Consider the following 14,830-nt stretch of genomic DNA (forward strand, 5'->3'; position numbering starts at 1 on the left):
GGAGGGGAGGCACACCAAGATATGCAAAGCCATTTCGTCCAAGTTTTCTCCTCAGCAGTTGAGAGTTCGGTTCAGTGTGTGCTGCCGAGGTGCTTCTATTGATATTTATGTGTTTAAACATTTTTATTCATGACCTATATAAACTTGAGAAGAGCCCACATTTTCTGTTGTCGTTCCTCCTTGGACATTGAGAGCCATTCACCGGCGTGAGGTTTTTTTAATTTTTTATTTTAAGTCAAAGTGCGGACTCCTCGCCACCTCCTCAGAGCCGTCAGTAAATGTTTGCTCTGTTCGGTGAAGCTGCTCAAAAAGACAGACCCAAAATAAATTCTTATATTGTTACTCCCAAGTGTTTCACCTTTCAATGCCCTCCACTCTGCTTTCAACAACAAAAAAAAAACTCTCCTAAATTTCAATTCATTATCTGTCAGGTGTTTGTTTTTGACTTGCTGATATTTTGTTCTTTTCAAAAACTCTTTAGAAAGCTATAAACTCTGCCTAATCACATCTGAGCTGAACTTAAAATACAGAAATGCAAGAAAAATGAAAAGGTTTTAGGGTGTTAATAAGAGGAAATACAGTATATTTTTGCACATTTCTTGTTATTATTGTGAAGCATTCTCAAATATAGTCTCTATTTCTTCTCCAAGGGATTGAAGACTCCCCCCCCCCCCCGCAAATCACAAGAAATTAACTTGTGTATTTTTTTCCCTTAAAGTTCCTTAAAGGATGGGGATGAAAATGGCAGGTAATGATGACGAAGGTTTGCTCACATTTTTGAAAGCAAACACACCTTTGAACAACACCGAGGGTGAAAGGTGGCAGTGTCCTGGCTGAATCCAGACCTTTTTTCAACGCTGCAGTACCTCAACTTTTTTTTTTTTTTTTCAGCGAAAGCACGTTCATACCGACCTCCTTAAGAAGTTTAGACTGAAAGAGACTGTTTTTGAAAAACTGGAGCCCTTCAGCTGAATCCCATATGTTTTTTTTGGCAGACGAGTGCTGTCTGCTTGGCCGGGGCTGATGTTGGGGATATTAAACTGATGGAACACAGGACTCTTGATCCCTTTTTCTTCTTTTTTTTAATTCTTTTTTTTTTTTAAGGGGTTGTTGTGTTTAGGTACCAACTGGCTGAGCCTCTATCAGACACCTGCCATTGTCTCCTCTGATACTGGATATTACTGAACACTGGATGATGAAAAAATGTGCCACTGTGAACCCTCCAGAAAGCAGAGGTATTTTTCAGGGTTTCTGAAAGTCTTGCGTAACGTGATGTGCGTTTTTCAGTTTTTCAGTCAGTTTTTCATACTAATGATGGGACTGATGCCAGATAATCATCTACAAGGCATTTTATCTCACGCACTCTCCCTTTCAGAGACAGCTGGAGATGTATTTTCCTGATGTTTTTTGTTTGTGAAAGAGATTCCTGGATGATGATTTTGGAGTAGTTTATATGAGGATGAAGGGGACGTGTGATTGCTGTGTGTGCACGTCTGTTCAGATTATCACATAAACAAAAACATCAGCTGACCTGAAATTGACCTTGGTTATATTCAGCAGATTGAATTAAATCTTGAGTCATTGGAACAACAGACTGGTTTGAGGTTAAACTCAGTATCTCCTATTGTTTGCCTGTTCTATTTGAAACACAGCCTTATTTAAAGGTGCAATAAGTCAGTTTTTACTGGCTTGTGGCGCCACATGACTCTCAGGGCTTCAACTTATAATTGTTTTTATTATCCAATTAGTCAATTAATCCAGTGGTGCCCAACCTTTTCAGTTTGCAAACGTTTGTCGGTCCCTCGTCAGTCGCGGCCCTGGATCAGCAGTTAGAAGGAGTGGTAATTAATTAATCAATCAGTTCATACTTTTTAACATTAATCAAGTATGTACACATACTTTACAGAGTGGTGGCCTTTAAAGGCATGACAACAACTCTTATTGCACCTCTGCACCAAGTACAAATCTTCCAGCTCTCTGATGTCCAAATGTGTCGAATGTCCATTACAGGCTGCTTAATCTGTGCCAGGGGCCAGATCATGGACGTCAGTCTGCAATTGACCAGCAGTCATTACCAGGTCTGCGGTTTAAGTGCCTCTTGGCCTGATTTGAAGTGTTTCTATAGTGAGTCAATGCAAGGCAATGATGAAGCCTTTCATCGTAGTGACACAACTAAACTGCTTCATTGATTAAAAAAGAGAGGAGACATGACAGAGAGGACGAAGGCAGCACTGGTTGTGGAGCTGCGCTGTAGAAGATTTCCCCGGTCAATATACAATGTTGATTCTTAACCCCCTGGAAACAGGTGTGAAGTCCTTTCAGTGCCATGCATGAAACTATAAAAGCCACGTCAACAGATTCCTCTCCATGACAACTGAGAAAACTGATGAAGGCGGTGTGAGATAGTGGGAAGCTCACTTTGTTCAAAAACATTTTCTTATTCCATTTTCCAAATTATTTTGTACATGGTTTTTATTTCTTGTTGTCCAGAGCCCACCCACTTGATTCAGCTGATCTTCAGTCGGTTGACTGGGTTCAACAGTTTAATAGTTTAATGTGCCAGAGACCAGATGATGTGAATATATGAGCCCTCAAAATGCATTAAAATATCCTGACTCATGATATTAGCTCCATAAATTAGGGACTCAAGTTCAGTTGGGTTAAGATTATTCACAGGCTTAAAGTACTTGGAATGAGACAGGAACATCCTTAAACCAGGTTTCTAAATTAAAGCTTGAAACTACAACAATGAATCTGTACATTTTTAATTCTGTAACTCTACTCTTGCATGTTTTAAATATCTAAAACCCTGCTGGTAAGGAAGACGAGGTTCTCTATATTTCACCTGGATGAGACTGTTCACTTGATTTGTCACTTCCTGTGAGCCATGAAGGCAACAGTGCTAACCGCTGGTCTCAGACGGTCAGGCTGTTGTTGAGAGATAATTACATTACATTACTCTGGCTAAAATAATCAACCAGTAGTTGTCCAAATTACTTTTCTTTACAGGGTTCCTGTGTGAGTCAACAGTCCTCTTTCATTACTTCTTTTATTAGTTTGTTTTTGCTGTATTTTTGTCTCTAAAAGCAGCTAATACAGAGGATGATGTTGAGATGAAGATATATAAGGGCTGTACTTTAATAGAATTTGATAGCACTGACAAATTAAATATTACTATAATACTAATGAGTGCCTATAAATTGGATATGAAATTTCTGACATGACATCGCTGACTGATTGTCAGTATTATGGTGAATCCTCAAGTACAGCAGTATCGACTTTATTGATTAAAAAAGTTTGTGGCCTTGGGCAAATCACATTGTTCAATAATAACTGTATCATAGAGGTAAGGTCACAGTGACAGTCTTCTGCGACTGCTCTGATCCACCAACACTGGAGACGAGCTGCAGCGAGGTAGGGGCTCTAATGAAATTTTCTGCAAATGCGTGCTCGGTATTATTTGCCCCCAAACACAGCAACAATTTTCACATGAGGACTGCTGAGCTAGAAATGTTGCATGTAATATTTCTACACCAGTGTGCAGTGTGTAACATTGTTGGCTATAGAGTCATATTTTGATCATTTACTACAGTACACCGTGTACTCCTTTCTCTTCCTGTATGTCAGAGAGAATTACTCTTACTTGAGGTTAGTATCTAGTTATGTTTGGTAAAGGTTGGATGCACTCAGTATTGTGTCTACACATAAATGAAGCAAAGTCCTTGCTGAATCTAACTCACTCTAAATGGGCAAATTTTTGGAAGGGCAGGACGGAGTTAAATTACTTTGCATATGCAAAACCAAAGATTGAGTTTATAGCTGCACGGCTCTTGGGATAACCAAGTACCTGTCCATTCTCGGGGGTGTCACCTGGTTGGTCCAGACTGAAATATCCCGACAACCACTGCAATGAGGTGCACCACTTGTCCAGCACACGAGTTTATGGCAGGATACAGGGGCAGGGGGTGTCATACTCCAGGTACTATTTTCTGACATTTTACAGACAAAACGATTCATCAAGTAATAGAGAAATCAATTAATCAACAATAAAAATAATAATTAATTGCAGCTCTAGTTGTTTTGTAGCAGAGTATGAGCCAAGTTCAACATTTTCCTGTTTTTTCATTCAGAGCCCTCTGCATTGGGTACGATTGAAATAAATGCATTTTTTCACTGAATGCTAACATCTATCGCAACACTAACTTTATGGTAACGTAGCATGCTAACAAGCTAAATGTTAATTGCCTCAGGCAGCTGCATGTAATCTGTCTTCCTCTTGCGCCACCCTCAGGCCAAACTTAACTTTTTTTGCTCCACTAGTAGTAAAGATGTATATATAATAAATGTGTCCTTCCCTTTTTTGCCCATTCAACATCCTGGCCCTGGAGATTATAACAATTTGTAACAAAGTGAAATTAGTTTCTGAGTCATCCCCTTCCTGGTGCGTTTGAGAGTGTTAATTGGAAAGAACAAGGAAGAGAGAAATAAATGCCTTTTCTTGAAATGTCTCCACTCAAAGGATAGATGAAAAATTCATCTAAGGAAAGCTGCTGTTTCCAGTTGCTGATGTCTCCATTCAGTCAAACTGGTGAGAGCTCAACGCTTCCTATGGTTGACACAGATACTGAGACGCCTCGCTCAGTGAGACGTGAGGGGTTTTGCTTTGTTAAGACACAGCGTGTGTTTCTGTTAGATGTTCACATACCACTTTGGTTTCTTTTTTTAGAGGTTTACATAGCAAAGTAGACATTTAATGAGCTTTTCTTTTTTGTGTGTTTTTGTCATAGACAAGCTCAGACAAAAGCTTTAAAAATCACAGAAACAACCGATATTGACATTGCATCGATTAGGGCTTTGCTGTGCTTGCCCACTTTTTATTCTCAGAAGTTGAATGAAAAAAGCTGAAAGAAAAACAGCATCCTTCAATAAAAGTGTAGACAGCGTTGATTGTGGTATACACAGGTATATCTTAAAGAGTCTCCTGTTATGTCTCATTGTGTGGAGTGGCTTTGATTGCTCAGTCTCATTACACACACTCTTGAAGATGACGTTGGTTTTTAAAGTTAGACCTGGTCTCTGCCACATCTTAACAAGGAGGCTGCCTTTTTCAGCTGCTCTGACAATTCATAAGATGGTCAGAATTAAACAGCACTGGGCAGAATCACAACTTTTACCCAATTATCCCTGTGTTTCTTTATCTGCACAGCCTCAGCAGCCTTAATAGGCCTGCACCTTAAAGCTCCCATATGGTATAAAGGTAGATGTCCATGTCTTCTTTGATTATAAACCAGATGAGATGGTTTTTTGTTCTTAAAACCACAAATATATCCCCTTGTGGATCAACACTTCTGACCTGTTGAACTTTCAGATCTCAGGGTTTTTCATCTATTAACAGCTTCTGATGCTGAGGTGTTACTAGGACGTCATCTTTGGGTGTGCATATGGATTATTTGGGTGGTCAACAACAAAAATGTTACCTTTCCTAAATAGGGTATGTAAACAAGGGCGTAGTTTAATTTTGAGAAGTGGGGGGGCTGATCACAACTGGCCCATGGGTGGGGCGCTAGTTGTCATTATAACTTAAAACATTGTTTTAATCAAGTATTAAGATTCATACTTAAAGTTTGAAGTGCTCTATTAACAATGTTTTCAGACGTAAGCTATATAGATAGCTTTCAAGTTAGAAACTCCAAAATAAATTCTACTTTAGTCAATGTTGACAAATGACCTCCATCTCTTTAGCACAACTCTAGTACTCTTCTCTAGTGGTCATTTAGTCATAACTGAGTACAATAGGCCAACATCAGAGTGTGAGTGTGAAGCAGATACAGTAATGTTTGCACAATGAAATGAACATAACACAATTTTGGCAGATGCTTGCTAATAGCTGTTTAACTTACAACTTATTAACTTAGACTTAACATGAACTTAGTATTAAACAAGGGCTTCCCATTCACGTCTATATTTATGCATACGCTTTCGGGAGCAGGAGCAGCTGCAGACATGTCTGGCTGTGAGAAGACTCGCTGCTAACCAACCAAACTATTGAACGCTATGGGCAGGCGGGTACTAGCCGTAAGGCTGAATGCGGGTGGGATGGTGCTGCGTTCAATGCAACCAGAAATACGGGACAATCTGCACAATTCCGTATTTTAACAGGACGGATGGTAACCCTATGGGCAGTGGATTCCTCTGAGTGGGCAAGGCTCATCCCTGAGTGGGCAATGTCCATCCCAGCCCACCAGCAGACATGCCCCCGTTCTGCTCTTCTTTCTTGACTCCTACTGCAGCTACATTCATGGAATCAGTGAACGAGAGCGAGGTTTGTTGAACTCATTTCAGTTTAAATTAAAATCCTGTATGCCTCCGAGCTCAGCTGCTGTCAACGTGCCACTCTTAAGGTGAATTTGTTTAGCTGCGAGCTGAGGAGTGAGGTGGGAGATGAGCTAAGAGTAAATAAGGGAGAAAAAACTAAGTGACAGTATGTGGATACGGCTGGAAGAATTCAGGCCGGATAATCAGCTCGCCTTGGCTCTTAATACTGGTGCAAGGGAAGAATTGATAATTGGTCCATCACCCGGCAAACTGCAATACAGGCTGAAAAAAGTCTGCTGACATGCAGAATATTTCTAATCTGTGTCTGCAGGTGTAAGATAAATGCACAAAATAAGCCGAGGAAGAAAATCTCCAGTGCAAATAGGTTTAAGTTAACAAGGCAATACAGCAACAAGAAACACTTGATGTTGTTGAAAATGTTCCCACACATGAACATTTTCAATTTACTGTGGTTAATATTGTCTGGTGCACAGTTGTCGAAGAGGTTCATGGCAGCTTTTGGCTTCTTTTTTTCAATTACAAATTAGTCCGATGCAGGCACAGAGCCATTCACATCTAAAAAAAGCTATTGTATGCAAATCAACTTGCAGGAGATGTTGCTCACTTTGACAAGGAGGATGTGTCAAAAACTACTGTATCTCTCCTGTTTTGTATTCCTCTCCTGCTCCTCCTCCATTCAAGTTCTGATAACCTCTAGCTGTCATCATAGCCATCAAATCCAGATTTCTTTTGAATAAGAAGAGAACGTCCCGCTGTAACTCGGGTCCCCAGGAAACAGATGTTCTTTCAGTATGTATCTTTATCCTCTCCGCTGTGAGTTTGCTGGCAACATGCTCCATACATTCAAGGCTTTGTTGAGATTCCATTGCATAAGCAACATGTGGTTGGTTGGTTGTTAAAAAAAGAAAAATCTTCATTGCGAGTCAGTCAGTGGAGCCATCGTCTGTCTCCCACGTTGTCTTTCAGTTTGCATGTTATTTGGAAAAAGTCAGCGTATGTGCTCAGAGGTCAGATTGTTGTTTGTGATATTTACTTTGAGATGTGCGGAGATTTTTAATAACTGTAGGTGAGTGATTTTGATTCTCAATCTAATCTTCCGAGGTAAAGGACCCACGTGCATGGTGAAGACATGGTGCCAATGATAAAAGGTGAAATTGTCATTGTTTTTGGTTCGAACTCTCCTACTGTCATGTTTTGATGAATGGCACCAAGGGTTTTCTTTTTTCTTTTCTTTTTTTGATCTCATGCAGGACTAGATCATCCAGGACAATGCATATGTAAATGCACGAGCATGTTGGTGATCTTATACACATTCCTCCCAGTTGTAGAAGGCAGTAATGCAAAAGTGTCATGCATGCAAGCCGAAACAAAGTGTAGAGTCAATGGTAGCTAGGCCTGCATAATAAATTGTGTAAATGTGGAATGATACATTAAATGAAACCTCTAACTCTGGCCACATCTATCAACTGAAACAGCAATGCACAAGCAAAAGATGGGAAAGAGGAAGACTGCTAGCTGATGTAAGCATGGATGTAGACAATGCACATTTCAAAGTTAAATAAAGAAAAGTTTATTAGGCCGTGAGGATACACATAACTCAACAGGGTTCAATTAGACAGGTGTATCCAGGTCTCAAGGGTGTGTTAGCAGCTCATTCTACCATGTTAATGTTAAAACAGAGGTAAGTCAGTCATAGGTCAATTAACTTAGTCCCAGGCAGGGGATGTATTTATTGCACTTGAGGATTGTAGCTCCTCATGTCAGCATCCATGATGGGAGATGAAGCCAGGTGGCAGTACCACTGGCAACTTAAATAATTCAGTGTTCGTGTCAATATCAGAACTACGTGAGCATATTTTTGCAAGAGGTAAACCTGGCAGTGCTGCCAGAAGAAATCTGGTCCCTTTAACTTGCATCAAACCAGACTAATGCTGCATTATGATCTCAGGAAGTGGCAGTGTACATTGGGGATGATCATGTCTTTCCCCTGCTGCAGTAAGTAAGAGGTCATCTGGATGCCGAGCATGTACTCTGATTTCATTTTCGATGGCAGCCTGTTCGTCGAAGGGCAGCACATCTCGGGACATGAATATTCTGTTAATGTGTTCATTAGCTGCAGCAGAGATACTCAGTCACTCAATATCAAAGTTACATGTGAACTTGAATAAGAGCTTAAATTGGAGTCTGGCCAACAGCACATGTAAAGCGAGAGAGAGAGAGAGAGAGAGAGGGGAGGGTGTTTGGTTGATCTGGGACTGTGGGAGTTGGAAATGAGTTCAGCGTGCGTGTTGATTGCAAAGCACCATATGTGCACAGTCTGACAGCGTGTTAGTGAGGAGGCCAGAGCGAGGTAAGGCCTGAAGAGCTGGAGCGAATTCCTCTGGAGGTGTGTGAGAGGTGGCTCTGTTTGTGTACAGGTGCACAGTAACTGCACTTTTTTCTGGCTCTCTAATGGATGAACGTGACTGTTGAACATTAAATCATTAGTGTTCCTCCTGTCTCACTGGAAGCCACTGGTGTTTGCAAGCAGCAAAGTGACAAATGTTCTGAGCGCTGCGTGGCATAGATGGGCAGATTAAACATATTTGCATTTCACATGTATGACCTTGATGAATCAAAACATTACACAAGGCTGAAGCTTTATTGGCATCCTCAACTGCATTTTCTGACATTTCTGAAGGGAACATTTATATGTGTACAGGGAAAGAGCACAGTAATTACAGAAAATACATTTACATGCTTAAGCAGAATTCCATCGACCATATGTTGTGCTCTGATGCAGATTTTTCCCGGCCTTCACACATGTGACAAATGCTTTGGCAGCTTAATTTGGATTTGATGAGGTGTGCATTCAGTTTGGTTGTACATTATTGTGTTACCTGGACAGTGTGAGCCTCTATATACACCCCAAAGTGCAGGCATGACTGGCCTCATATTGCAGGAAATCTGAGGGTGGCAGGTAGCCATCACAAGCCAATTTTGAATCAATGTGTCACTAATCATATAGAGCTTTCTGGTCGCCACCTGTAGTTGTTGGGTGACCAGCTGATAATTGCAAACAGAGACAAAGTTGCAAATGCACGAGGGAAAGTGGAGAGTAATTATAAAAAACGCCTATAGATGATTTCGCAGAGTAGAATTCCATCGACTGTATGTTGTGTGTTAATGCAGCTTTAGCCGGCCGTTACATGTGTGACACCTGCTTTAGCACGTTGTTTGGATTTGATTAGGTGTACATCCGCTTTGTTTGTACATTATTGTGTGAGCTGTACAGTGTGAACCTTCATATCCCCCTTAAAGTGCGGGCATGACTGGCCTCATATTGCAGGAAATCTGAGGGCGGCAGGTAGCTATCTCAAGGCAATTTTGAACCAATGTGTCACTAATGGTATGGAGCTATCTGGTCGCCGCATGTAGCCGTTGGGTGACCAGCTGATAATTGTAAACAAAAACAAACTTGCAGGTATCTAATAAGAACAACATGCAGAACTGTCACGTGGAAAGAGCCAAATATATTTAAAGCAGAGAATCAGTATAATTTCTCTTGAATAAAAAACTAAATATTATATTATCATTTCATCACATCTGTCTTTGTATTGTAATATATTTTATGCATCTGTTTGTTCCCTGGGACATTGTGAGGTAGCACATTATGGTGTTGTCTGTGTACAAAAAAAATGAAATATAAGTCACAGGTGTCTCATTAGTCTTTCAGGAACCTTGCTGCATAAATGTACATGATGCAGCTTAATGCAACAATTGAATTGATTTGTGACCTTACCTGCATAATTGTTGGTGTTTAATAGACCATGGGTGGTGATGGCAAAGTTCTGGCAGCTTTCTAGGTATTTTAGTTTTCTTTCCTCTGGATACAGAAGCAGGTTCACTTGCTGTATTCCTGTTGTTGTGTTGCAGGCTGGGATGATCCGCACCGACTCCGACGAGTACTTCATAGAGCCACTGGAGAGAGGCACTCAGGAGCTGGAGGACCAGGGCAGGGTCCATGTGGTTTACCGCAGATCGGCTCTGCTGCAGACCCCCTCCGATATCTCTGTGGACTACCAGTTACAAGGTAGGACACAGTGCTACTAATGCTACTATCATTATCGAGGCAACTTCTTCTCAAACTGTTGCTGCTGCTAGTCATTCAGTAGCAGTGGGACACTCTGCTTTGGTATGATCTTGCAGATGAAGTGAGGAGTTGTGTTTAAGCTTCTATAATCAAATAATCAATCGTCAATGTTTGATTCAACTCGCCTGGTGTCAACTTCAATGTCACAACTGTAAATGGAGAAAAAATCACTTGACAAAATACCACCACAAACTCAAAGCTTGTTAGCCACCATATGCAGGATCACCTCTGAATGTCCTTTTTCTATAGCTGATGAAGGTTCAACTGGCAAACATGGTACAACAACATCAAGTACACCTCTCATATCCTAGTGGGTAGTGGCTCAAGCCTGATGAGTTCCTGTTCCATCTACAAAAACCCACTACACATATCTAATGTAAAGCCTGTGGACATATGTGAAATATGGGGATTGAGATGATGTAAAATTTTGCTCTTAATGATGCGGGGGGGTTAAAAAGCTGGGCTGGGCTTTTGATGAGAAGAGGGAGGCAGTAGCATCATGTACTACTTCTACAGCTCCATTTACTACCACTACAACACAACTACTAATACAAGTACAATGAGAATAGAAGTTCACTCAAAAATGATCAACTCTTTTTTTTCCTGTGCTTTAGGGTTAGGTTATCACATAGTCTTCATCTTTAAATAAATCAGGTGTCAAGACAATGATATCACATCCCATGATGAATATTACACGCAGATATTATATTATATGTAACTAAGTTTCAAAACAAATAAAAATAATAATTGATGATAAAAAGTGTAAAAGTTTAAGCAGCAGTTTTCATATAGGTCACCACTAAGCAAATTCTATTGCTTGATGAAGATTGTGAGATGCAGTTGATAGTAAAGAAGAAGCTGCTTTACTTCTAATGCAGCAGCTACTTCTTCTATTGCTGCTACTACTGTTATTGTTAATGCTAAAAGCTGTCACTGCTCGCTCTAAGTACACAATCTGGACTTTATACCTTTATACCAGACAAATGTGAAGGAGATCAGTGCCCAGAGAAAATAATGAATCATGTGAATCACTGTGTGTTTAAGAACAACAAATTTTGGAGCTTCCATGTGTCATTTTATCAGTCAGCTATGAGGAGAAATGACATGTATCTATACATAGATATACATGTATTTACCTGTTTTTAAAAGTCACTCAATTACAATTACAATCACATTTCAATATAGAAGTAGTGTGTTTTTATTGAAGTAAGTCGCCTTCCACTGAGTTCAGCTGTTAAACGTGCTTTGCTGAGTCGCGCTCCATCTGCGTTTGGCGGTGCTGCCTTAATGAATGCACACTAAGATGAAGCTTGTATTATCTAAACTTGCCCCAGCAGTGAGTTTTGCATTTTCTTTAAAAAAACAAAAAAAAAACACCATCCAGACTGATTGCTATTATAGAAACCATAAGAAAGTCAACCAAAAGAAAGAGCAAAGTGTGCTCAGTTTATAATTACAAAACTACACGTCAGTCTGTGTTTTTACCCCTGGTAGGCTGGGACACAAGCTGTGAAAATTAATACATGAATATTTATTTGCCTGGCAGCTTCGACAATCCCAAAGAGATTTTGGGTCAATTCTGGCACGAGTTGGAGTCACATGTTATTTATTTAATACGGCTGTTAAATATCTTAAATGAACTCCAACACTTTGAGGAGCGGCTGTCAGCGCTCATATGTAAAGAACGTGCATGACGTGTTGGACGTAGGAGTGATCTGTTTGTCAGGGCTGACGATGATTTGCGCCTCAAGGGCCATCACTATATTATGAACAAAATAATCAAATGAATAAATTGTTTGAAATATATAAATAAACCATGGATTTGTGAAATAATTGTAGACGTTATTAGAAACAGAATTTTATTGGAATTTCATTTTTATTTCATTATGGACATTTTCCCAATGATGATGATGATCCCTTAAGACCACCTGCAATTATAAATGCTAACAAATCATTATTAAAAGGTTCTTCTTCAAGTCTGCAGTTGTGAATGTTTATAAGCGGTTTATAAAGGGATTTTGGTTCAAATATTCTGCAGCCTTTTTCTAGAAGGTCAGAGGTCAAACAATCTTAGCTAAAAAGACAAATCAAGTTTGGTGTTGCAGGAGGAATTTCCACAGCCTCCAAATTTATTTTTATTTTGACTTATAATTATAATAGTAAGTGATTTACAGGAGATATCCGTTACAATCAAGACAATGTTTGTGACTGTCATTAATCTTTTTCTGTCTGGTGGCTCATCACCATCTAAGTTTTGCGACTACAGTTCTCTTGACTTTGTGGCTTTGGTGGATGTACAAGAAGTAATATGTAACTGCAGAGTCACTTAGTTTGCTAAAACTTGAGCACGATTTTTTTATGCCTATATTTATTTACATTTTAGCAAAATTACTCCATTAAAAGTAGCTGAATTAGCTATTAGCAGCTCCTTTTTGTAATAGACAGACAACTTCCACTGGATGAATTTGATTCTGGAGGAAACTTAAAAACCTGATGATTAACAGGCAAGTTCTGCAGGTATAAGGAGCGTCTTTTTACTGTGATTTCACAATTTACTCATTTTTTAAAACTTATTTCTATTATGTATTTATTTAATAGTTTTTTTTATCCACATTTGCCACTACCAACATAGCAGCTACTCCTCCTTAAAGCTACTTCCTGGAGTCCACTCAAGTAAACAGTACATAATAATGCAAAACAATAATGTAAATTCAACTCCAAGACATCAAGATTGATCACTGCAGGGTTCCTTACATGTTAAGTGTTTGCATTTGCTTAATAAATATTTCACATGGACACATTTCTCAACTAAAAGCCTCTTAAACATCACACCCGTTTAAATCTAAACCAGGGATGCTTGAAGTGCGCAGCATTTAATGTGATCAGTGGAATATGATGGGGGTCCCAACAGGGAGGATTAAGCGGAATCATGGTGGAAATAAACGAAATAAACGGAATAAAGGCTGCGACAATCTCCTGCTCTGACGATGCTTTTGTATTTGAATTATTAATCGACAGAAAATTTGATTAGATTAGAATAGATTTAGTATGATGTGGTGCTGATTACAGTCATTACAGGAGGTTTTTGGGGTGTGAGTGTGTGTAATTATGCGTAAAAATGTAATTTATCAGCTACATACAGTACGCTGCGATGTAGAGATGATGCTTCATCCTCACTAATTGACAGGCAGCAGATTGGCCGTTTAGTCTGAACTGGAATGTGAACATATGGTCACTTCTGCCCATGAAGGGACAGGATGAAACATGACAACACAACATACAGTGTGGGTTTTGTTCTCGTGTTTCGTCTTCAGAGAAAGCCGGACTCCCCACTGTTCCATCTGTTCTTCTGTTGTGTGTTTGAAATGAACCATCATACAACAGCTTGGTGTGGTGAGCTTGTTCTGTACAGTTGTAAACAGCATCTTCATGTACTGATGTGACCATTAAAGAGAAACAGCAATCCCTGTTTCGCTCCATCAACAGCTACAACACAATACGCTGCTAGGGGAACATCCACTTTCCACTTTTAGCTGGTGTCTTTTGCAACCTTTCCTCAGAATATAATTCCTGCTGGACACCTTGCTTGTGTCCTCAGCTGCTGCATGGTAGGCACATTTATAATGTTCTGCATATGTTACCTGGCTGTTAACGGACACAAAGTAATACGGCTCCTCTTGCAAAAATTAAGCAGACAGAGGAATTAATACAGATTTCATGGGTTTCTTGAATGATACTAGACTATTGAATTTGTCACACACAAGGGTCATCATCGATCCTTGCAGGTGCTGGTTAAGCATTATTTGCACTGTACAGCAGAGCTATCATCACCATTTGATTCTTCTTCCTGTGATATTTCAGTATTGATTGGATTTCATACTTTGGAACCAACCTGTTGTGAGACTGGAGGATTGTGAGATTGATTTTTTTCCGGTGATGGGGAAGGATGAGTAATTTCTCACTTGTCTTAACAACCACTGCTGTGATGTCTATGAGCAAGGCACATCGTGTCTCCGAGGAGCTGCACAATGGGGGAAAATTATCTAAGCATGTGTCCTCAGTAGCTTTCAGGTGTGTGTTATTGTGTAGGCTTTATTTCAAAGTGCAGTACCCATTCAAAACATACTTGTTATCTCCTTAATAGTTCAATAATCATCTAATTTCCACATAACTGCTGTGTTACAATATATAAAAGGTCCCATATAGTATAAAGGCAGATGTCCATGTGTTGTTTGATTTTAAAGCAGGTTTAGGTTCTATGAGACACTGAGCCTTAAATCGAGCCGTCAGGACTTCTGGAACTTTGTGATGTCACAACAAAGCAGTCACCGATCTCAGCTGTGACCCAAGCTCTACCCACCT

General features: G+C 39.8%; 1 protein-coding gene across 2 annotated transcripts in view; it reads left to right on the forward strand.

Annotated features, from left to right (window-relative positions):
- The window catches only part of adamts3 (ADAM metallopeptidase with thrombospondin type 1 motif, 3), a 136,145-nt gene that overhangs the window by 19,551 nt on the left and 101,764 nt on the right, over window positions 1–14,830 (forward strand). For both annotated transcript variants that reach the window (XM_023414303.2, XM_087176070.1), the window contains exon 4: window positions 10,252–10,408. In XM_023414303.2, coding sequence (XP_023270071.1) covers window positions 10,252–10,408 — 157 coding nt within the window. The remainder of the gene's footprint in view (window positions 1–10,251; window positions 10,409–14,830) is intronic.

The sequence above is a fragment of the Seriola lalandi genome, unplaced genomic scaffold (genome assembly GCF_002814215.2).
Source record: "Seriola lalandi dorsalis isolate HSWRI2012SDOR001 ecotype SW California unplaced genomic scaffold, Sedor1 jcf7180002054524, whole genome shotgun sequence".
In the NCBI taxonomy this organism is placed as follows: domain Eukaryota; kingdom Metazoa; phylum Chordata; class Actinopteri; order Carangiformes; family Carangidae; genus Seriola; species Seriola lalandi.